The following is a 21,877-nucleotide window of genomic DNA, read 5'->3' as shown; positions in this document are numbered from 1 at the left end:
TCATTGTGAGAGCCTGGGTTCCGGGACAGTGCTTTGGAAGGAGCTGGGCATTTAAATTTTTTTTAAAAGATTTATTTATTTATTTGAGAGGTAGAGTTACAGAGGGTAAGAGGGAGAGACAGAGAGAAGGGTCTTTCTTCCGTTGGTTAATTCCCCAAATGGCTGCAATGGTTGGAGCTGTGCCGATCTGAAGCCAGGAGCCAGGAGCTTCTTCCAGATCTCCCACGTGGGTGCAGGGGCCCAAGGACTCGGGCCATCTTCTACTGCTTTCCCAGGCCATAGCAGAGAGCTGGGTCGGAAGAGGAGCAGCCGGGACACGAACTGGCGCCCATATGGGATGGCGGCGCCGTAGGCAGAGGATTAACCTACTGTGCCATGGTGCTGGCCCCAAGGAGCTGGGCATTTAGTGGGGTGAGGTCTTTCTGGTGCTCCTACACAGCATAGTGGACAAGATTGGCTATAGCTGCGAGCTGGCCAACCCTGCTCTCCCATAGCCTAGAGACCACATACAACTTCCAAGGATTTCCAGGCATGGCTTCCTTTTTTTTTTTTTTTTTTATCTGACAGGCAGAGTGGACAGTGAGAGAGAGAGAGAGAGACAGAGAGAAAGGTCTTCCTTTTTGCCGTTGGTTCACCCTCCAATGGCCGCCGCGGCTGCGCACCGCGCTGATCCGAAGGCAAGAGCCAGGTGCTTCTCCTGGTCTCCCATGCGGGTGCAGGGCCCAAGCACTTGGGCCATCCTCCACTGCACTCCCGGGCCACAGCAGAGAGCTGGCCTGGAAGAGGGGCAACCAGGACAGAATCCGGCGCCCTGACTGGGACTAGAACCCGGTGTGCCAGCACCGCTAGGCAGAGGATTAACCTGTTGAGCCACGCGCCGGCCTTTTTTTTTTCATGGCTTCCATCTTTAAAAACATTAATTTTATTTATTTATTTAATTTTATTTATTATTTGAAACATTTATTTTTTATTTAATTTTAGGCTTTATTTATTTTATTTCTTATTTATTTACTTATTTGTGCACGCACACACACAGATCTTCCATCTGCTGGTTCACTCCCCAGATGCCTGGGGCCGCTGGAGCTGCACCAGGCAGAAGCCGGGAGCCAGGGACTCCATCTGGGCCTCCCATGTAGGTGGCAGGGATCCAGGTCCTTGAGCCATCACCTGCTGCCTCCCAGTGTGCCTCAGCAGGAAGCCGGAGCAGAAGCGGAGGCGGAAGTTGACCCCAGGCTCTCTGATGTGGGGTGTGGGCGTCCCCAGTAGCAGGTTAACCTGCCGAGCCGCCACGTCTGCCCTGTTTCCCAGCTTTGCGGGTAGTTGGAATGGCTTCTTTCTGCGGAGAAAGGTGAACGCCGATTCCGAGAAGGCAGGCAGTGTTGGGTGGAATCTGGGATCCCGTGCTACCACTCAACCTGATTTCTTCAGAGAAGGCAGGAGGCTAGCGTGGTGAGAAATCAAATGTTATTGGATTCGAGGCCCAGCCCGGCCACTAGCCAGCTGTACAGCCTTCAGCAAGTGCTGTGCTATCTCTGTGTCTCAGTTTACTCATCCATAAAATGGGAACCCAACCCCACCTTGTTGAGTTGCTATAAGGTTTATTTATTTATTTAAAATATTTATTTTATTTATTTGAAAGAGTTACAGAGAGAGAGAGAGGTCTTCCATCTGCTGGTTTACTCCCCAGGTGGCCGCCACGGCTGGAGGTGTGCCGATCCAAAGCCAGGAGCCAGAAGCTTCTTCTGGGTCTCCCATGTAGGTGCAGGGGCCCAAGGACTTAGGCCATCTTCTACTGCTTTTCCAGGTCATAGCAGAGAGCTGGATCGGAAGAGGAGAAGCTGGGACTAGAACCGGCGCCCATATGGGATGCTGGTGCTTCAGGCCAGGGCTTTAACCCACTACGCCACAGCGCTGGGCCCTGCTATAAGGTTTAAATGAGATAATACATGCAGTAAAACCATAGCACAGGATCCAGAACATGGTATACCCTCAGTAATTGTTGCTGTGTTTCCCATTGTGATTGGAACGATGATTTCTATCACCCAGAGCCATCGTGTGGCTGGCTGGCTACAACGCCAGCACGCAGGAAATCGTAAGGCCGTCTGAACTCCTGGCAGGAGTGAAAGCGTACATCGGTTTCATCCAGTCGCTGGCCCAGTTTGTGGGTGCGGACGCCTCCAGAATCATCCGCAATGCCCTCCTGCAGCAGACGCAGCCGCTGGACTCAAGTGGAGACCAGACCATCACCACTCTCTACACCAACTGGTCAGTGCAGCGCCTGCTTTCCCTGCACACCATGCCCAGGGCCCCAGCCAGGGAGGCTTGTTGCTGCCTGCGGCTCTCCCGATCGCTACCCCTTCATGCTCAGAGGTGACCGGCTCAGACTGAATAGATTGTTCTTCATAGGGAAGAGGGCCCCCTTTCCCAAATTGAAGGTGGGAATCAGCCCCCTTTCTCTTGAGATTTTAAGGAATGGAAAGTAACTGGATTCGTACTGCCTCAAGCCACTGGGTGGCGCTCTTAATCCAATATCAGCCCAGCAGGATCCAGGTGGCAGAGAAAAACTCTCTGGGGAAGGGGACAGAAAGTTTGCAAATAGACAAATGCCAACAGGGGCCGGGCAGCTGAGGTAAATGGGTGGCCTGGGCCAGGTGGGGACTTTGAGGAGTCAGAGAGGGGACACCCTCTAAAGGAGACGACCACCTCTTAGCTGCACCTGCTTGCTGCCCCACTAAATCCTGACTTTTGCCATGTAAAAATCTGTGTCAAACTTTTGATCACTAATTTAATTGAAAAGGAAAAAAAAAAAGCCCATGTTGGATGGGTGGGTTTGGCCCCACCGGTGGCTAGCTTGTGATGTCTGTAGGCACACACTGCTGGCTAGTGGCTGGGTAAGAGGCAGGGGTCGGTCAGGCCTGTCTGCTGCCGGCGGCTGGGGCTCAGCCCCTCCGTGCTCGAGGGAAGATTTGGAGGCCGGATGACCGCAGCGCCCACGGAGGTCGGGCTGGACACTGCCATCCAGGATGTTCTCAGCCCAACATTCTCATTCTCAGTAGGAATTTTTTCCCTGCCCAGCAAAGCGAGGACAGGGGAGAGCAGCTGTGGGAAAAGAGCACAGGTGGACTGGGGGGACAAGCGGCCCGGGTCTCCTCTGCCACCCTCGTCCCCGCCCCAGCGTCCGGCAGGTTCCGCTTCCCGAGCCTCATGGATGTGTCTCTCCTGTGCTTCCTGGCTCTCGCTGCAGGTACCTGGAAAGTCTGCTGAGGCAGGCGAGCAGCGGGACCATCCTCCTGTGCCCCGCCATGCAGGCCTTCGTCAGCCTCCCCCGAGAGGGGGAGCAGAGCTTCAGCGCCGAGGAGTACTCCGACATCTCTGGTGAGTCCAGGGCCCGGCCCCACCCTGCCCACGAGCTGAGCCTTTCTCCTCCACCCAGGGCCGCGGAAGCCCCTGTGAATTCTGCTGTTGCCGGGGCCCACTCTCTGCTCACCTGGGCGTCTCTGCCGGACTCCACCTGCAGGGCCTGAGCAGGGAGAGAGCAAGGCCCAGAACTGGGCGGAGAGGGGGAAACCAAGGGGGTTTTAGGAGTCAGGCAGGGACGGACACATGGTTGCTCTCCACCAGCATGAAGACGAATGGAGAGGGCAGAGGACGAGTGGAAAGAGGAGGACTTGGCTCTGTGCTTGGGGCTTCCTCCCCAGGGCTCTGATGTCACGGCGCCATCCTTCTTAGCAATGGGCTGTGGGGCCTTTGCCCTTGACGATGGCGGGGTAAGGAGCCGAGCCGTACGGACTGTCCTGCTCCCTCCTCGTCCTTCTCCCCTGCACACAAGTCACAGGTCCCGTGTGGCATCTGGACAGGCAGGTGTTCCGGTGACAGTCCCGCTGTCCAGCTGGGCCTCCTCACAGTCCTCCCCACCCTGCTCCCTGCCTGCCGGAGGCTTCAGCTGGCCGCCCCCCCCCCCCCCCTCCACCCGCAAACTCTAGGCAGCCTCCAAAAGCAACTCTAGGTCTCGCTGACAAGTGACAAGCAGCAGGAGGTGATGCTCATTCCCCTTCGCCCACCCCCACCCCAATTTCCCTGGGTTGCCATGGTGATGGGGCAATGCTATTGCAAAAATAGATAGATGGGAAGAGAAGGATGCCCTAGGGGGGAAGAGGAGACCAGAGTACAGAGGTCTGGCCGATCAGCCCCGGAGTGGGGCCTTTCAGCCCCTCGTCCCCTCTCTCGGCCGCGTTTGCACCGAATGAGCTGGCCAGCTGAGAGATCCTTTTATAGTTCCCAGCTCGGCGCTTCCTGTTGTAAATAGGTGACTCTAAAAATGTCCGCTGTCTCCTCTGGACACGGCTGTCCATCAGCGGCGGCGGCCAGTTCCGCTTCTTCCGCCGTCCGTGCGGGTGGAGAACAACTGGTCCCACCTTCAAAGACCCGGGCGTGGAGCCCCGACTTCCTTTTCTGTCTGAACTCGGTTATTCACGCTATCTAGCCTGTCTTTCTTCCAGCACTGACTTGTTGATGTTGCCTCTGGTCTTTCATGGCTTTCCCTGCTGGGATGGCCCGTGGCCAGAGATCATAGCTCTGCTTCCTGTCTGAACTGGCCGCTGGTGCTCCTGACGTGGGACTTCTCTGGGAGGGCTTCATCTAAGTCACAAAGGGCCAGAGCAGGCCACGCGGAGGAGGGAGAAGGCACTGGGGCAGACTGGATGGAGGAAGGGTTTAGACGCTTTGGGGAACATGTGCCAATCATGAAGGAAGAGAGGAAAACTCGGGCAGGGAGGCATAAGTCAGGGCCGTGGAGGGAGCTACGTGGGCCAAGCTCTGGCTCAGGCTGGGAAGCAGTTGTGTTTGCCAACACATCAGGGCCAGCAGGACGTCGCACCGTGTCAGGCTGTAGCTCTGGATGTGGTTCCGTGAACTTGGGCCCGCGCTGCAAAACCACCATGACAGTGCCTGTGCCATGGGCCCAAGACAGCTGTCAATCAATCTCCTAATAAGCATCCATTGTTCAGATTATCTTTTTTTAAAAGATTTATTTTTATTTATTTGAAAGTCAGAGCTACACACAGAGAGAAGGAGAGGTAGAGAAAGAGAGAGGCCCTCCATCTCTGGTTCCTTTTCCCTAAATGGCTGCTACAGCCAGAGCTGTGCCTATCCGAAACCAGAAGCCGGGAGCTTCTTCCGGGTCTCCCACATGGGTGCAGGGACCCAAGCACTTGGGTCATCTTCTGCTGCTTTCCCAGGCTACAGCAGAGAGCTGGATTGGAAGTGGAGCAGCCGGGACTCGAACTGGCGCCCATATGGGATGCTGGCACTGCAGGCCATGGTCTTACCCACCACGCCGGCCCCCATATATATATATATATATATATATATATATATATATCTTTATAGTCTCAGATGGTTTTATAATGTGGTATCTTATCTGCACGCACGTCAACGTTATCAGGTTTTCTTTCTTTTTTTAAAGAGATTGATTTGTTTATTTGAAAGGCAGAGATACAGAGAGAGAAGCAGAGAGAGAGAGAGAGAGAAGCAGAGAGAGGGAGAGGGAGGAGAGAGATCTCCTATCTGCTGGTTCACTCTGCAACAACCAGGGTTAGGCCAAGCCAAAGCCAGGAGCCAGGAGCTTCTTCTGGGCCTCCTATGTGTCTGTAGGGGCCCGAGGACTTGGGCCATCCTCTGCTGCTTTCCCAGGCACCTTAGCAGGGAGCTGGATCGGAAGTGCAGCGCCCATATGGGATGCCGGCACTGCAGAAGGTGGCTTTCCCTGCTGAGCCACAGCGCCGGCCCCCTGTCAGGTTTTCATGACAGATAGTAAGTTCTTCACTTGACAAAGAGAAGCTCGATGACTTGTTGGGGGGTTTCACATCTCACAGAGTGGGTACAGCAGGTGGAAAACCCTGACAGGACTTGGGAGAGCAGAGCTGCATGAAAGAGAGTAAATGCTTACTGTGTGTGGTAGGTGTGTGCAGGGAGGGAGGAGGCAGATGGTCCACGGCTGGGGACCAGACACCTGCCACCTGCCACCTGCGTGCAGGGTGTTGGGCGACTCCCCTCCTGCTCTGCTTGCTGGGCGGCGTGCTCTCCATCCAGCTCCCCGCCCCCGGAGCTGCCCAGGGCTCTCTGAGTCCCAGCTGGGCCTCTGTAACTCTGTTGCAGAGATGCGGGCCTTGGCTGAGCTCCTGGGCCCCTATGGCATGAAGTTCCTGAGTGAAAACTTGATGTGGCACGTGACTTCTCAGATCGTGGAGCTGAAGGTACTGTGGAAACCAGCCCCCCCTCTGTCCCGGGGAGAGGGATGACGAGGATGATGACCCTCCCTGGGGGTGGGGGAGAGGGGCGGGAGGCTGGGCTGGGGTGGAGGGAGACAGCAGGCGGGCGGGCGGGTGGCAGAGGCGTTGGTCCCTCCCCGCCTCACATCTCCGTGCTCCCGGGCTGCAGAAGCTGGTGGTGGAAAACATGGATGTGCTTGTGCAGATCAGATCCAACTTCAGCAAGCCAGGCCTGCTGGCTTCCCTGCTGCCCCAGCTGATGGGTAAGGGGAGGGCAGGGTGGGACGGGGGGACAGGCTGGGCCTGAAGGGGTTCCACCGCCACGGCCGCCGTGTGCCCTTGTCCCCTTTGTCCTAGGCGCTGAGAACGTGTTGAAGCGCATGACAATCATCGGGGTGATTCTCAGTTTCAGGGCCATGGCCCAGGAAGGACTTCGGGAGGTGAGGGGGGGGCGTGGCAGGGGCCAGCCAACCCTGAGATGTGGCTTAGTCTCGAAGGGGTCCTGCGAGGAGCCTGGGGATGGGGAAGTTTGGGGAGCCCGCAGAGGCATGGGAGAGGCCATGGCTTGGGGACCTGGGTTAAGCCTCAGCTGGTTTCGAAGGCCCCGGCCGCTGTCCTGGATGTCTCTTCTCCTTCCTCCAGGTCTTCTCCTCCCACTGCCCGTTCCTTATGGGGCCCATCGAGTGCTTAAAGGAGTTCGTCACTCCAGACACAGACATCAAGGTGTGTGTGGGGTGGGGGGGAACGTGGGGGAGTGGGGTTGGGACGCTCTGCTGGTGGGAAGCGAGAGATGAGGGCCTGTGAGGGAGGAGGGCGCTGGAGGATGTGCTGGGCGGTGGAGCTGGGCTTCGTGAGTTTTATTTATTTCTTTGACAGAGGCAGAGAGCTCCCATTCACTGGTTTAACCACCCCCCACCCCAAATGCTGGCAACAGGTGGGGCAGGGCTGGGGCAGGCCAAGGCTGTGACCCAGGAGCTCCTTCCAGGTCTCCCATGGAGGTGGCAGGAACCCAAGTGCCTGAGCCCTCAGGTGCTGCACGCCCAGGGTGCGCGTTAGCAGGAGGTTCGCTCGACTCAAGCCTGGGGCACTCCAGCCTGGGATGCGCTGTGCTGTGCCAAGCCAGGGTTTGAATCGCAGAACTGCTTGGGCGGATCTTCCTGCAGAGAGAGAGGGGCACTGCAGGGACACCAGGGCCAAGAGGGTGGGAGACGCTGCTGGCGTCTCAGGCAGGAGCCTGGTATTTGCTGGGGAAGACTTATCCCTTCTTCCCCATCCCCAGCCTGCCTTCAGAGTCTCCTTTCTTTCCTGGCCTTTGCGTCCTCCCAATTCTTAACCTTTCTGGCTCCTCTGTGTCAGTACCACCTACTCGCATGCCCCATTGCTACAGGAGGCAAAGCCTACCCGAGCACGCAGTCACGCCCCACCCTTCCCGACCTTGTCTTCTTTTTCTTTAAGACTTATTTATTTATTTGAAAGGCAGAATTACAGAGAGGCAGAGGCACAGGGGGAGAGAGAGAGAGAGAGAGAGAGAGAGAGAGAGAGATCTTCCATCCGCTGGTTCACTCCCCAAATGGTTGCTACAGCCAGAGCTGTGCCGATCCAAAGCCAGGATCCAGGAGCTTCCTCTGGGTGTCCCACATGGGTGCAGGGGCCCAAGGACTTGGATCATCTTCTACTGCTTTCTCAGGCCATAGCAGAGAGCTGGGTCAGAAGTAGAACAGCTGGGACTCAAACCAGCGCTCATATGGGATGCCGGCACTGCAGGCGGCAGCTTTACCCACTATACCACAGCGCTGGCCCCCTCCTTGTCTTTTGAGTGCCCTGCAGCAAACGAGTGTGTTGCACAGGAAACAGCCAAAGCCTGGGAATACCGCACCCCCCTCCCCCCCCCCCCCGCCCCTGCCCCATGCAGATGGCCTCCTTTAACAGAGAGAGGGCTGTGATAAAGGGTACCTTGCTGAGCCAGAGGAGTAAAGTTCCAGGTTAAGAAAAACGTCCTCACCTTGAGATCGGAAGAGTGAAGCCACTTCCCTGCACCTGCCAGGAACCACACAGGGGCCAAGTGGCCGTGGGGGCAGTGAGGGCAGTACCATCCACACAGCTGGCTTATGCAGAGCCTGCCCTCCTGCCAGGGCCAAATGCCCCGGCGCAGCAGGAGCTCAGCCAGCTGATATGTCCTGGGCTGCTTTAGGCTCCGCATGCCTGTACAAACAAGCAGGGGAGACAGAGAGAGGGGGACAGCCTGTCCGTCAGAGAGAGAGCTTGCCGGTGCCTCGGCGGGGCGGGAAGATTGGGAGAACAGAACATGAGACTCCTCCATCATCTGCTTCTTCCTCCAGGAAGCCACACGGTCTCCTAGGTGGAGGTTGCCACAAGCAGTGGCCACTTCCAGGGCAGGAGGGGGCTTGTTAAGGGGCAGAGCTGGAGGAGGCGAGAGTGTGGCTTCTGTGAGTGCGTGGGTTGTGTCTGTGGAAAACACGTAGCGGTCTGGTGCTGGGACCCTTCTCTTTGTTTTCTCAGAACCGTCAAATTCAACTTGTGGTCAGCATCCAAAGGGCTCCCAGGGCTTGGGGTGGGAGTGGTGGTTTGCGGCTATGGCTGAGAGCCTGGTTCTAAGGACAAGGAGGGACTCCGGGGCCAAACACTGCAGCGCACAAGGGGAAGTGCAGAGTCCCTGCTTTCGAGATCAAGGAAAAGTTTCAGTGCAGGTGTGGAGTAGGCATCTGGGGAGTGGCTCGCGGAAGAGGGCTCTGTCTGTCTGTCTGTCTGTCTCAGGGTTTCCCCAGCTCGCAAATTAAACAGGACATCGTCAAGGAAAGAAAGGTAAAGGGAGAGGCAATAAAGGCGGGTCGTTTGCACTTTAGCCACTGAAGATCAATGCTTTATGCATGTGGCTCATGGTGAGGTGAGCATTATTATCACCCAGTTTTAAGATGAGAAAACTGGGGCTCAAGGAATTAAGTGATTTTTGGCCAAAATCACACAGTGACTAAGTGGTGTTGCTAGGACTGGAACCCCGGATTTGTCTCACTCCAAAGCCCTTTTATGCCTTCCCCTGGGTGAGCTAAGCCAGGAGTCTCACCTCCTACCTAAAAAGATAACTGTATACAGACTGTGTGCGTCTGATGCTAAGTCAGCGTTCCGCTTTAAGGAGGGAGAGATAGGTTTGAACCAGGAAATCAGGGAGGGCTCCACAGAGGAGGTGAAGTCTTAGTTATGACTAAGCATCACTTAGACATAAGAGAAGAGACACAGAGGAGAGAAAGGGATGGGATAGGAGGAGGAAGATGTGAACCAGAGCACGGAGGCAAGAGAGGAAGTGAACAGATGACGCTGGCTGCAACGGCAGGGGAAGCCTTTGGGAAAATAAGGTTGAACAAGGAAGTTTATACTGTGGAGCATCCTGAATTCCACGCTGAAGCATTTGGGCTCTTTTTTTCTCCCTGTAGACTAGGGAGAGCTATGAAAGGAAGCTCTTAAAAAGAGGATAGGAGCTAGCCCTGTGGTGTAGCCGGTAAAGCTGTCTCCTACTGTGCTGGCATCCCATATAGGCACTGGTTCAAGTTCTGGCTGCTCCACTTCTGATCCAGCTCCCTGCTGTGGCCTGCCTGGGAAAGTAGTAGAAGATGGCCCAAGTCCTTGGGTCCCTGCACCCACGTGGGAGACCCAGAAGAAGCTCCTGGCTCCTAGCTTTGGATCAGCCCAGCTCTGGCCATTGTGGCTATTTGGGGAGTGAACCAGCGATGGAAGATCTCTCCCTCTTGTCTTTGCTTCTCTGTAACTCTGCCTTTGTAGTAAATAAATAAATCTTAAAAAAAAAAAAAGATACTATTCCAGAAGTTTAAAGCCTGTGGCCCAGGAATCCCGGCTTCTCGTCGCTTCTGCCAAGGCCTTCTCTCTGGAATCCTCTCCAGACTCTCATTTTTCTTCCTGCCAGGTGACCCTGAGTGTTTTTGAGCTGGCATCTGCTGCAGGTGTGGGCTGTGACATTGACCCAGCCTTGGTGGCTGCCATTGCCAATCTGAAAGCTGGTGAGATTGGGGTCGGGGGGAGCAGGGACGTCCTCAACAAGGGTTGAGGACGGGGAGGTGTTGGCATCAGAGGAGCCTGTGTTTGCATGAGAGAACCGTGCAAGACAGCATGGGGTGTCGTGCTGGGTTGTGTGGTGAAGCATCTCAGTTTCTCACAGCCGTCCTGTGCTGTCCCCTCCCATGCACTCTCTTTCTCGTGTCCACTTCCTCCCAGCCTTCCGCTCGTCTCTTCCGTTTGCCATTACGCATTCCTGCGGATTGGCCCATTCGTAGTCTGCACAGGGTGGAGCCTAGGGGCTGGCATCCAGCCCATCCATCACCCCGCCCTTCCCTGTTGGTGAGTCTTCTCTTCCTGCCTCTCCGCCCATCAGGAGGCTGGCAGGTGCCTCTGCTGTCTGTGGGTTCTCTCCAGGACGGACCCTTTGCCGTCAGTGGCTGCTTGTCCCACCCCGTCCAGCGATGGTCACTTGCCAGTGTATGCAGTGTGTTCACCGGTATTTTCCCATGTGGTCCTCACAGTGGTTCTGTGAGCCCGTAGGAGACAACTCCTGCTCGCTGACCTTCCCCTCCCTCTGCCCTCCCCAGACAGCACATCCCCTGAGGAGGAGTACAAGGTGGCCTGCCTGCTCCTGGTCTTCCTTGCCGTCTCCCTCCCGCTCCTCGCCACCGACCCCTCTTCCTTCTACAGCATTGAGAAGGACGGTGAGTACGGGCCAGGTCCGGCCCAGGCCCATGTCTGGGGGTCGAGAGCTGAACTGAAATGCTTTCCTGGAAAATACAGACTTCTGACCCAGAGATGAAGTTCTACTTCCAAAAGCACTGCACAGTGAACTAGGCTAAAAAAAAAAATCCCCTTCTAATAAACCCTTGTGGAAATAGCCCCCCCTTGACCCCAAAGGCCTTTAGTCTTTTGATGCCACCTAGAGGTGGTGGTCCAGCCTGGAAAAAATGGCCACTTCCTGTTTGGTTTCAGTGGCGGGAGACTCACACTGTCCCTTCCTCTTGTCCCCTGCCCCCAGGTTACAACAACAACATCCATTGCTTGACCAAAGCCATCATCCAGGTGTCCGCTGCCCTCTTCACGCTCTACAACAAGAACATCGAGACTCACCTCAAGGAATTCCTGGTGGTGAGTGGGCTGCGGGGGGCCTGGCTTCCATCCACACAGGGTCAGCAGGGATCAGGCTGTTGGGTCTAAGCCCCACTGCGCTCAGCGAAGCGCGTGTTAGGAAACTGGGGCAGTTTTAGCCAGGTGGCTGCATTGCCCAGCTACCTGAGCCAGGCTCCACCCCCATCCTAATGGGATTTGCTGCTCCTGCTTCCCTGCCCACCCTCAGGCGAAGTTTTAAAAGGGCCTGTTCCTGAACACGTGCTCTCTTGGCCTTTCTCTCCTGCGCTCTCTGGGTTCTGCTTTCTAGTCTCCTCCTCTGGTCTCTCTTCTCCCTCCTCTCTGTCTCTCTCTCTTATACTCTCTCTCTTTTCCCTTCACCGCCCCTTCACTCCGGTCTGTAGGGTGTTCCCAATAAACCCTTTCCCTTACTCCTGTGTCCGGTGTGTTTTGCGATGGCTAACATTAATATATAACAGGGCGAGTGGCTGCTCTGTGCAAGGCGGGTGTTTCTCTGATTCCCCTAATAACCAGTGTTTCCGCTGCCACTTGAACATCCGGCAAGGTGGTTGCACACAGCGTCAGAAGCTCTGAGTTCTGGTTCTGGATCTGCCTAACTAGGCAGTGTGGCCTCAAACTCCGGGTGCCTTCTCATTTGTAAATTTAGGGAGAGTAAATGAATCCAGGTGGGGTGTGTACCTTGTCTGAACTTTAGCCTGGACCCGCTGAATCAGAGCACACGGGGGTGAGTGCCGGCCTCTGTGTTTCTCACCCGGGTCTTCCGGAGAGTGGACAGGGTCGGTTCTCAGATTTGACTGTCCATCAGAATCACCTGGAGGCTTCCAGATTCTGCGAATGAGGGTGGGGCTGGCAAACCTGCATTTCCGGCAAATCTGCATTTCAGGCAGGTTCCCAGGTGATGAGGCTGTGGTCTTGGGGTCTCACTCGGAGAACCGCTGGTCCAGGTTTCTAGGGCCCACAGTTTGCAGCCAGGCAGTCATTGCTGCTGCAAGTTATGTTTGAAAAAATTGCTGAAAAATGTTTTTATTTTGTAGCCAACGTTGACTCCTTATAACTATCACCATTGATCTTCGTTTTGCCTCCGGAAAAACACAATAAATAACCTCTTGCTATTGTTGAAAGAGGCCCTAGAGTTTTTCGTCCCGAATCCTCCACGGAGGCGTCCCAGCCACACACTTTGGATACATGGTCCATTACCCACTGCCTGCCGGCGCGTTCTCAGTTAATAGGAGCTTATGCTTTTGCAAAGCGTGGTCCTGATTTAAGAACTAGGGCCTCATTTGTCTCTCTCCGGGAGGAACACAGTAGTAAATCATACCGAGCTCTCTGGAATCATTTCCTTGTCTTGAGAAATCCACGGCAGGGCCTGTCGCCCCAGTTAGAGGGGCTCTGTTTAAGCTGGGACAACCAACTCGACAGAAGGGGCTCTGGGCCTCTTAGATTTACAACCGATTCACATCAGATCTCGATCTTGAAGACGGGGTGAGAAAGAAGGCAACTCCTCCCCACCCCAGCCCCCTGCAGCCTCCCTCTTATCCTGTTTGTTTGCTAAATGCAGGTAACCTGGGGCTGGCATACATGAATCAGATTTCTTCCTCTCTCTTTGATCTGCTGGGGCCGGGAGGTGAAGGGAGATGACAGCCGCTGGGGAGCTGACAGGAGGAGAATACTAAGGGCTCCGCTCTGAATCAGAGGCCCGCAAACAGCCCAGACGTGGTGTCTGGAGGCCGCCTGGGATTAATCTCCGGGCAGAAGACAGCCTCACCTGCCTTTGTTCTAGGCCTCCTCTTTGCCCCTTGCAAACCCCCCCCCCCCCCCCCCCCGCGCTAGTGGCTGCACTGGGAGGGGACCCACAGGCTCCGGGCTGCTCTCCAGGCACCTGTGTGTCTCAGTAGCCTCCGGGACCTGCCGCTTTTCCCCCACCAATACTGCTGGGGCTTCTTAACTCTCCGCCTTGATCTTTTCCTCACTTCCTGCAGCCCGAGGATGTCCTATGGTGACCTCTATAAAAATTTGCTGCTTTACAAAGCCTTCCCTTCCAGGTGGCGTCTGTCAGCCTCTTGCAGCTGGGCCAGGAGACTGACAAGCTCAAGACCAGAAATCGGGAGTCCATCTTCCTGCTCATGCGCTTGGTATGTGTCCTGTTCAGGCTGCTGGGGGGAGAGGGAGAAGGACCCCGGGGCCGGGTGGGGGGAGTCCTCTTTCAGGTCTCTTGGTCCAGGCCTTTGTCATCAGACAAAAGCTACCTGGTACCCCCTGGCTCTAGTCCTCATGTCCTGGGCGCCACTTTTCCCGCAGTGCTCCCGAGTCCGACCTGGGAGTGCTGTTGGGACCTTTAGCAGTAACTTCCTGTCCAGGAGGTGGCTTTGGTGGTAACTTCCTGTCCAGTAGGTAGCTTTAGCGGTAACTTCCTGTCCAGTGTGTACCTTTAGTGAACAACTTCCTGTCCAGTATGAGGCTTTAGCGGTAACTTCCTGTCCAGGAGGTGGCTTTGGCGGTAACTTCCTGTCCAGTAGGTAGCTTTAGCGGTAACTTCCTGTCCAGTAGGTGGCTTTGGCAGTAGCTTCCTGTCCAGGAGGTGGCTTTGGTGGTAGCTTCCTGTCCAGTAGGTGGCTGTAGCGGTAACTTCCTGTCCAGTAGGTGGCTTTGGCGGTAACTTCCTGTCCAGTAGGTGGCTGTAGTGGTAACTTCCTGTCCAGTAAGTGGCTTTGGCGGTAACTTCCTGTCCAGGAGGTGGCTTTGGCGGTAACTTCCTGTCCAGTAAGAGGCTTTGGCGGTAACTTCCTGTCCAGGAGGTGGCTGTAGCGGTAACTTCCTGTCCAGGAGGTGGCTTTGGCGGTAACTTCCTGTCCAGGAGGTGGCTACAGCGGTAACTTCCTGTCCAGTAAGAGGCTTTGGCGGTAACTTCCTGTCCAGGAGGTGGCTGTAGCGGTAACTTCCTGTAGTAGGTGGCTACAGCAGTAACTTCCTGTCCAGGAGGTGGCTACAGCGGTAACTTCCTGTCCAGGAGGTGGCTGTAGCGGTAGCTTCCTGTCCAGGAGGTGGCTTTGGCGGTAACTTCCTGTCCAGGAGGTGGCTACGGCGGTAACTTCCTGTCCAGGAGGTGGCTTTGGCGGTAACTTCCTGTCCAGTAAGTGGCTTTGGCGGTAACTTCCTGTCCAGGAGGTGGCTGTAGCGGTAACTTCCTGTCCAGGAGGTGGCTTTGGCGGTAACTTCCTGTCTAGGAGGTGGCTACAGCGGTAACTTCCTGTCCAGTAAGAGGCTTTGGCGGTAACTTCCTGCCACTGCATTTCTCCTCTCTGGGGGACTCTGAAGAGGGTCCTGGTTAGCACAGAGCTGAACCGAGGGGGTGGGGCACGTGGATGGGGGCTGGGAGGAGGGGCAGCTTGCACAGAGAAGCTGGCCGGCAAGGGGCCCAGCGGGCCGTGAGTCAGACTGCCCCTTGCTTCCCGGGCTGGGGGTGCCCCCTCCGCTCTGGCAGAAAGCTGCGGCAATTCTGACTCAAGTCAGTGTTTGAAAATCTCCCCCATCGTGAGCCTGTTTTTGTCTCCGACACTGGTACTCACTTCTGCTCCACGAATTGGATTCTCCAGGTGAGCTCTGCCCCTGTGCGTGGACAGGAGGGGCTCCTGCCCTGGACCCAGTGCTTCCGAGGCCACCTCTGCGCACAGGAGAGGAGGAGCTCACCCGGAGACTGGGCCCACTCCGCAGACACCTGGGGCCTGTGTGGGGTCCGCCCCAGGGCCGGTGCTGCTCTGGGAGCACATGGCTGGAGTTCTATGTGCTGGTAGAGAAGTCTACCCGTGGGTACGAGTCTCCCAGACTTCAGGGAGGGACCAGGAGGCTGGCTCCCCACCTTCACCACCGGGAGCCCAGACTTCCATGGGATTATGCGGGAACATGGTCACGGTGGGAGGAGAGAACCTGAGTGTGTCAGTTTACTCTGTTTAGTCTACAGTGTGTGGGCCTCCCTTTGTGCTCTAGGCCCAGGCCCAGAAATGTTAGGGGCAGGTGTTCCTGGGACCCCCTCCAGCACACGGGCATTGAGTGGTGTTTGTGCCTCGGTTTCTCCAGCTAGCAGAAAGCCTAGGGGACACTGGTTGAGGGTTGTGATGGAGGAGAGAATACATAGGGGAGTGTGTGTGTGTGTGTGTGTGTGTGGTGAGGGCAGAGGAAGGAGGTAGGTGAGGCAGAGCACCCCATTCGGAACAGCTTGACCTTGGCAAAGTAATTAACTCTGATTCTTTATCCATAAAAGTGGGTGGTGGTTCTTAAGACTTTGTGGGATAAATCAATTTGAAAGTGCCTAGTACATAGTGGATTAGCTCCCTCTCTACTGCTCATTTCACACCTCTCCTTGTCCTGGGGCAGTTTGCGGCCGCCCCGTGCTGCTGGCCTGCTCCTGAGCTCCTGACCGAGTTTTTTTTGGGGGGGGGGAGAGGGCAGGAGCTAACTCGAGGAACCCTGGATGTCAGAAGCACGCCAGATCCTGCCAGTTGGCTCCGTACTTACAGGAAACTGAGGCAGAGGCAGGCGAGCGTGGTACCCAGGGCCTCCCTGTGACACATGGACCAAGGTGGCTCCAGAACCCCTTCCTTGGCCTCCACTCCAGGGCTGCTTCCACCTCCAAGAGCACCTGCCAGCTAGGAGCCAGCCCAGTGGATCCTTCTTGAGTTCATCCCTCATTTTCCTGGACCTGAGAGCAGTGTCTTGGAGAAGAGAGCTCACCTCTCTCCTGATTTAGGGTCTGAAACCCACTGAGCAAGAAATTCTTTTTAAAGAATATTTATTTATATGACAGGCAGTGTGTGTGTGTGAGAGAGAGAGAGAGAGAGAGAGAGAGAGAGAGAGAGAATCTTCCATCCACTGGTTCACTCCCCACAACAGCCGGGGCTGAGCCAGGCTGAAGCCAAGAGCCAGGACTCCATATGGGTCTCCCATGTGGGTAGCAGGGACCCAAACTCTGGGGCCATCTTCAGTTGCCTTCCCAGGGGCGTCACCAGGAGCTGGATTGGAAGCAGAGTGGCTGGGACTTGAGCCTGCGCTCTGATATGGGATGCCAGCGTCACATGGTGAGCAGCAGCTTCACCTGCTGTGCCACAACGCTGACCCCAAGGAATTCTTTGTTATCAGACGGAAGCTCAGGGCTGCTGTTTAGCCAGCAGATTTCTCTGCCTTCAGCCAGCAGCAGTGTCTTCTCCTCCGAGGCGGTTGTGTGTCTTGTGAATGTGCATGTGTATATGTGTGTGTGTGTGTGTGTGACAGCAAACCCCCATACATTTCACAAGTCGGACTTGAGACATAGAAGCACACTAGAGTGGATGTGTGGGTTTTCTGTGGATTTCCAGCCGTGTGGGGTGGGCCTGGAGCATGAGTCCTCATCCCTGACCTACCAGGGAAATACACCTGCTCCTTCCTCAAGGGTGGGGACCCTCTGGTGTGCCACGCTGGGTTGGGGCTGCTGTTTGTGAATATGCCCTTCTCTCCCCCACCCCCAGTCTCATCCAGGCATCTTGATCCATCTTCCTGCTTGCCTGTGGGGGCTGCTGGGATTACCACGACATGCAGGCTTCTAATTAAACTAATTAATCATGCCTGCTCCTCTATGCAGTGTCCTCGCTGTTCCCTGAGTGCTGTGCTGTGAGAGGAAGAGACACGAGAGGACCACTGTGGATGCCAGCCCCTCTTCCTTGGCCGGCTGTGGCACCTGCTTCTCTTGTGCGAAGCTCTACCATTCGCACTTCTGTCTGTCTCTACCTGCATCTGTGCTGCCCACCCATGCACGATGCTGCATCCAGCCACGAGGAGACTGGCTCTTTCCTGCCTTCGGCTTCTGTGCCACGGCAGGACCCCGATCAGGGCCGTTGTAACAGAGCCGAGGAGGCCGCGCTGCCTTCCTGGTGCCTGACAGAGTGGGGCACTTGTAGCTCTGGGGGTGAGGGAGTCTCAGAGGGCTCCCGGGACCTGCGAGATGAGAAACAGACGCTTTGCCCGGGCTTCTCACCACCTGGCTCCGTCTATTGCAGGTGGTGGAGGAGTCGTCCTTCTTGACCTTGGACATGCTGGAGTCCTGTTTCCCCTACGTCCTGCTGCGCAACGCCTACAGGGATGTCTCCCGGGCCTTCCACCTGAACCGGGTGCCTGCCAGCACCCACTGAAGGGTCCCTTGGAGCTATGCGAGCCTGCACTGTACTGGAGTCTGTGGACATTTGCTTGTGGGGGCGGGAGCAGGGTGAGGGGTCGTGGGGGGTGGGGCTGGAGCCAGAGCTGAGGAGGAGGTGACCGAGGCACCCCCCGGGGCTGTGCAGTGCGGTGGGGGACAGTGTGTGGGGGAAGGTGGGGGATGGAGGCCATGATTTTGGACAATGAGAAAGCAGTGACAAACCAGTACCAGTTTTTACCTCCTGGGGACCGGGGCTTGGGCTCTGCATGGGTCTCTCCGACCTTCATCACTATTCTAGGATGGCGCTGGCAGGCAGGGGTGATCAATCATCATATTAAACCATAATGAGCTTATAATCCTCCCACCGGAGCTGCAATTGTCTCCTGCACATTCATTAGGACCATTAGCTCCTCTCTTCCTTTTCCGAGTGTGTTTGGCAAACACGCAGCCTGTTCCTACTGCGTGCACAGTTGGAGCCAAGGATCCCCCCTCTTCGCCTTGGGGGGCCTCTTTGAGGGGTCATTGTGTCTCTTTCCTTCACCCCAGTTTGCCTTGCCTCCCTGGGGCAAGGAGGCAGTGACCCCAAGAGATGCGCACTGCCCACTACTCCACTCCCACCCTGGGTGGGGAGCACCTCCTTCCTTGCCTCAGCCTCTGCTGCTTTCTCTGGGAGCAGGGACGGTTTCGGTCAATTACAGCCATACGGCAGCTCGGTAGACCAGACTTGGGCTGGCTTTCCCTCCTATACCGTTTGGGGGTCCTCTCCCTCTTGCCTGGAGGGACCGATTTAACCCCGCACCTTCGCCTCAGCCTGGGCACAGCTGTTGCTAGGGGCAGGGATTTCTCTCCTAAATCCTACATTGCCCAGACCTCATTAGGTTGTAGGGCCTGGAGAGTGGGTATCCTTAAGGGAGCACAAGCTGTTTCAACCGAGCCCTTTTCTGCACTAATTAGAATTTCAAGGGTCACAGAGCCTGAGGCGTTCACGATCGCACTAAACTAGGTGTAGTGAACTCCGAAGCTGGGAACCGTGGCCTCCTCGTCCAGCACCGCTGGGCGTCCACTGCCAGGGAAGACTTCGGCAACTGGTCCAGAGTGCCCAGGACAGGCAGAGGCAATCAGCCCGTCGATTCATGAAGGTCACGTCCAAACCCGGGCAGCAACTGTGGGAGTCAGACGTCCGGCCTCCAGTAAAGCTATTTTCGGATTTCGTTATGTGTGCTTTGTTTTTTCTTTCTCGAGATCCAGGCTTAGTCAATACTTCCTTACCTTGGCACCCATAATCAACACACAAGGTTTTCTTAGCAACAGTTGTCAGCTCCTGGGGACAGAAGCAGCAGAGCGTCCTGCTTCTTGCATCAGCCGATCATCCGTCTTTGCCGTGGGAAGGACACTGTGTTCCAAGCAGTGATTCAGTGTCAGGCCTGCCGGGGGCAGAGGGCAAAGCCGCCGAGGAAAAGAAGGCTCGGGAGCATCTGAACACCTCCCCCACCACATCTGCGCTGGGTCCTTCTGCCCGAGGGGGTGGGGATTTCTTTGCCACCTGTGGTCCAGACCCTGCTTGGAGGAGCCAAATTGAAAAATCTGTTGAGATGGCTAATCCACTTACACTTGTAGGAAACAGTACCGCCTGGTGGCTGATATCAGTGGAGACGCCCACGTCGTGTGTTGGACAGCCTGCGTTCCCTTCCTGGCTCTGGCTCCTGCCTCCAGCTCCCTGCTAATGCAGACCCTGGGAGGCTGTGGTGATGGCTCAAGTACTTGGGCTCCTGCCACCCACACCAGAGACCTGGGTTGAATTCTTTCCAGCTTTGGCCCAGTTCAATCCCAACTGTTGCTGATATTTGGGGGTGATCCAGTGAGTAGGAGATACCTGTCTCTCTCGCTCAAAAAAAAAAAAAAAAAATAAGAAAGAAAGAATCTGAGTGCCTGGATTTGAATCTCAGCTCTGCTCCTGTTTTTTTTTTTTTTTTTTTTTTTTTTTTTTAAATTTTATTTATTTGAAAGAGTTACAGAGAGAGGCAGAGGTAGAGAGAGAGAGAGAGAGGTCTTCTGTCCTCTGGTTCACTCCCCAGATGGCCACAACAGCTGGAGCTGGGCTGATCCAAAGCCAGGAGCCAGGAGTTTCTTCTCGGTCTTTCACGTGGGTGCAGGGGCCCAAGCACTTGGGCCATCTTCTACTGCTTTCCCAGGCACATTAGCAGGGAGCTGGATTGGAAGTGGAGCAGCTGGGACTTGAACCAGCACCCATATGGGATGCCGGCACTGCAGGCCGGAGCCTTAACTCGCTACGCCACAGCGCCGGCCCCTGCTGCTAGTTCTATTCCCTGTTAATGTGCACCTTTAGAGGCAGTAGATGATGACTTAAGTGTTTGGGTCCCTGCACCCATTTGGGAGACCTGGATTGTGTTCCTGGCTCCTGGCTTCAGCTTGGCCCAATCTTGGCTGCTGCAGGCATTTGGAAAGCACATCAGTGGATGAGAGATCTGTGTCTTTTATATAAATGAAATACATAAACATTTATTTAAAAAACAGGTCCCATGTACTTTACACAATTTCCCTCAATGGCAACATCTCACAAAGCTTAGCACCATAGTGAAGCAGGCTATGGACATTGACGGAATCCACCAGTCCCATTCAGATGTCTCCAGTTTTGCTCTGTGGATGCCTATTCGGCTCAATGCGGCGTTGGCACACGTGCTGGTTTCTGGATCCGCCACCACAGCTGGGATATTGAACAGCTCCATCACCACAAAGATTCCTCCTGTTGGTCTTTTGTAACCATACTCGCTTCCCGAATCCTGCAATCTGTTTCTCTTCTCTGGCCCCTGGCAACGCACAGATTGCTTTAACACTTTGTTACTGAATCTTTTTATAAACACACACACACACACACACACAGCCTATTCTTTTTCAAAGAGCTTTTGCACTCTCAGAGCACTTCTGCAGGGCGGCCAGGGAAGGCTTCCCTACCCCAGGGCAAGAAACTTCCAGCACTGTGAGATGACTGAATGAAGGCCACAGGCTTAACAGTAGAACTAGAACCAGGACCCAAGTCTGGCGTTCAGTCTTAGCTCTGTCCTGCCTGTCCCAAATGCCTCCTCATGTGGGAAGACCTCCTGCTTTGGTTCTACAGAGCCTAGAACAAGCCAGCCAGAGAAGGGGAGGACACGATGGCCATTGCCAGCTGAGACAATAAGTGGCCGTCTAGGGACAGAGGAGGTAACCGGACTCTGACATGCCAGGCAGTCTGCTTCCTTGCCCAGGAGGGTCTCTGGCCTCTTACAACCTGGGACACCATCAACGGTGAGCTCCTTTGTGTTTTCACACACCCCCCCCCCCCACCCCGCTTCCAAGAGGAACGGAGCAATGAAAATCGGGGAGAAAGTCTGACCCCAATTGTTTTGTCTTGCAGGCAGAGAGTAGGATCCAGCCTCACCATTTTCATTAGCGCAGTGTTTTCATTAAAATCTCCATTAACTTGTTTGCAGTAATGAGATGGAATCATCCCTCCCACCAAGCCAGAGCGCAGACACGTGATGCTCACAGAGCATCTCTCTTCCCTGTGGGCAGAGGAAACACGGGGTTCAGTCCAGGGGCCGGGGGAGGAGGGTACCCTCCAAGTGCAGCGGGCCTGGAGCCTGGCCAAGAGGATCTTGGCCTCTGGCCTTTCTCCTTGCAGGAGGGAGCAACTGTGTGTGTGGAGCGGAGCACCAGGAGAGGGGGAGGGCCCAGCAGGGGACAGGGCTTCCTTGGCCTTGGGTCTCACATCTGTGCCGGATCTTCTTCAACAAAGTTTGACTTTGAGCAGAAGCTGGTGCACGGCGGGGGGTGGGGACACACTCACGCAGCGGCTGGGGGAAGAGTGTTCTTCCACCCTCCTCCCCACAGGGCCTCCTGCCTCTCCTAAGTACCTGTCATCACAGGAGATGAAGATGAACCCCTCCCCAGCCCCCACACCTCAGTGAGATGTCAAGTACTCTCCCTCCCACCTGAATGGGAAGCAGGAGCAGGCCAGGCTGCAGGTGGAAGAACTCAGAAGTGAACTTGAGCTGAGTTTGCAGCTCTGGAGAGATTGAGGAGCAGGCTTTCTCTTGTCACCGGGAAGGAGAGGATTGGGAGGCCGCCCCTTTAAATAGCATTCCCGTAGGAGGCAGATCACATCCATCCGTCACCACTGCCAAAGCAGCATTTTGGGTCGCGATCAAACTCCAAGCTTGTTGGAAGGGACTGTGGGGTCAGGGGAGTGAGGAGGCAGGGTCCCCAAGGGGCAGGGGACAGCTCA

The 21,877-nt window shown here is 55.6% G+C and overlaps 1 protein-coding gene across 1 annotated transcript in view; it reads left to right on the top strand.

The window, feature by feature from the left end:
* NCKAP1L (NCK associated protein 1 like) overlaps positions 1-17,628 on the top strand; it is a 47,210-nt gene extending 29,582 nt beyond the window's left edge. The window contains exons 21-31 of the mRNA XM_062202153.1: positions 2,047-2,265; positions 3,245-3,375; positions 6,157-6,254; positions 6,439-6,532; positions 6,627-6,709; positions 6,912-6,992; positions 10,207-10,300; positions 10,886-11,002; positions 11,320-11,429; positions 13,472-13,561; positions 17,456-17,628. Coding sequence (XP_062058137.1) covers positions 2,047-2,265; positions 3,245-3,375; positions 6,157-6,254; positions 6,439-6,532; positions 6,627-6,709; positions 6,912-6,992; positions 10,207-10,300; positions 10,886-11,002; positions 11,320-11,429; positions 13,472-13,561; positions 17,456-17,587 — 1,249 coding nt within the window. The 3' untranslated portion in view covers positions 17,588-17,628. The remainder of the gene's footprint in view (positions 1-2,046; positions 2,266-3,244; positions 3,376-6,156; positions 6,255-6,438; positions 6,533-6,626; positions 6,710-6,911; positions 6,993-10,206; positions 10,301-10,885; positions 11,003-11,319; positions 11,430-13,471; positions 13,562-17,455) is intronic.
* The last annotated feature ends 4,249 nt before the right edge of the window (positions 17,629-21,877 follow it).

This window comes from Lepus europaeus, chromosome 10 (assembly GCF_033115175.1).
Source record: "Lepus europaeus isolate LE1 chromosome 10, mLepTim1.pri, whole genome shotgun sequence".
NCBI classification, from domain to species: Eukaryota; Metazoa; Chordata; class Mammalia; order Lagomorpha; family Leporidae; genus Lepus; species Lepus europaeus.
Note: the sequence above shows the minus strand (reverse complement) of the source record. Positions and strands in the feature narration are given on the sequence as shown.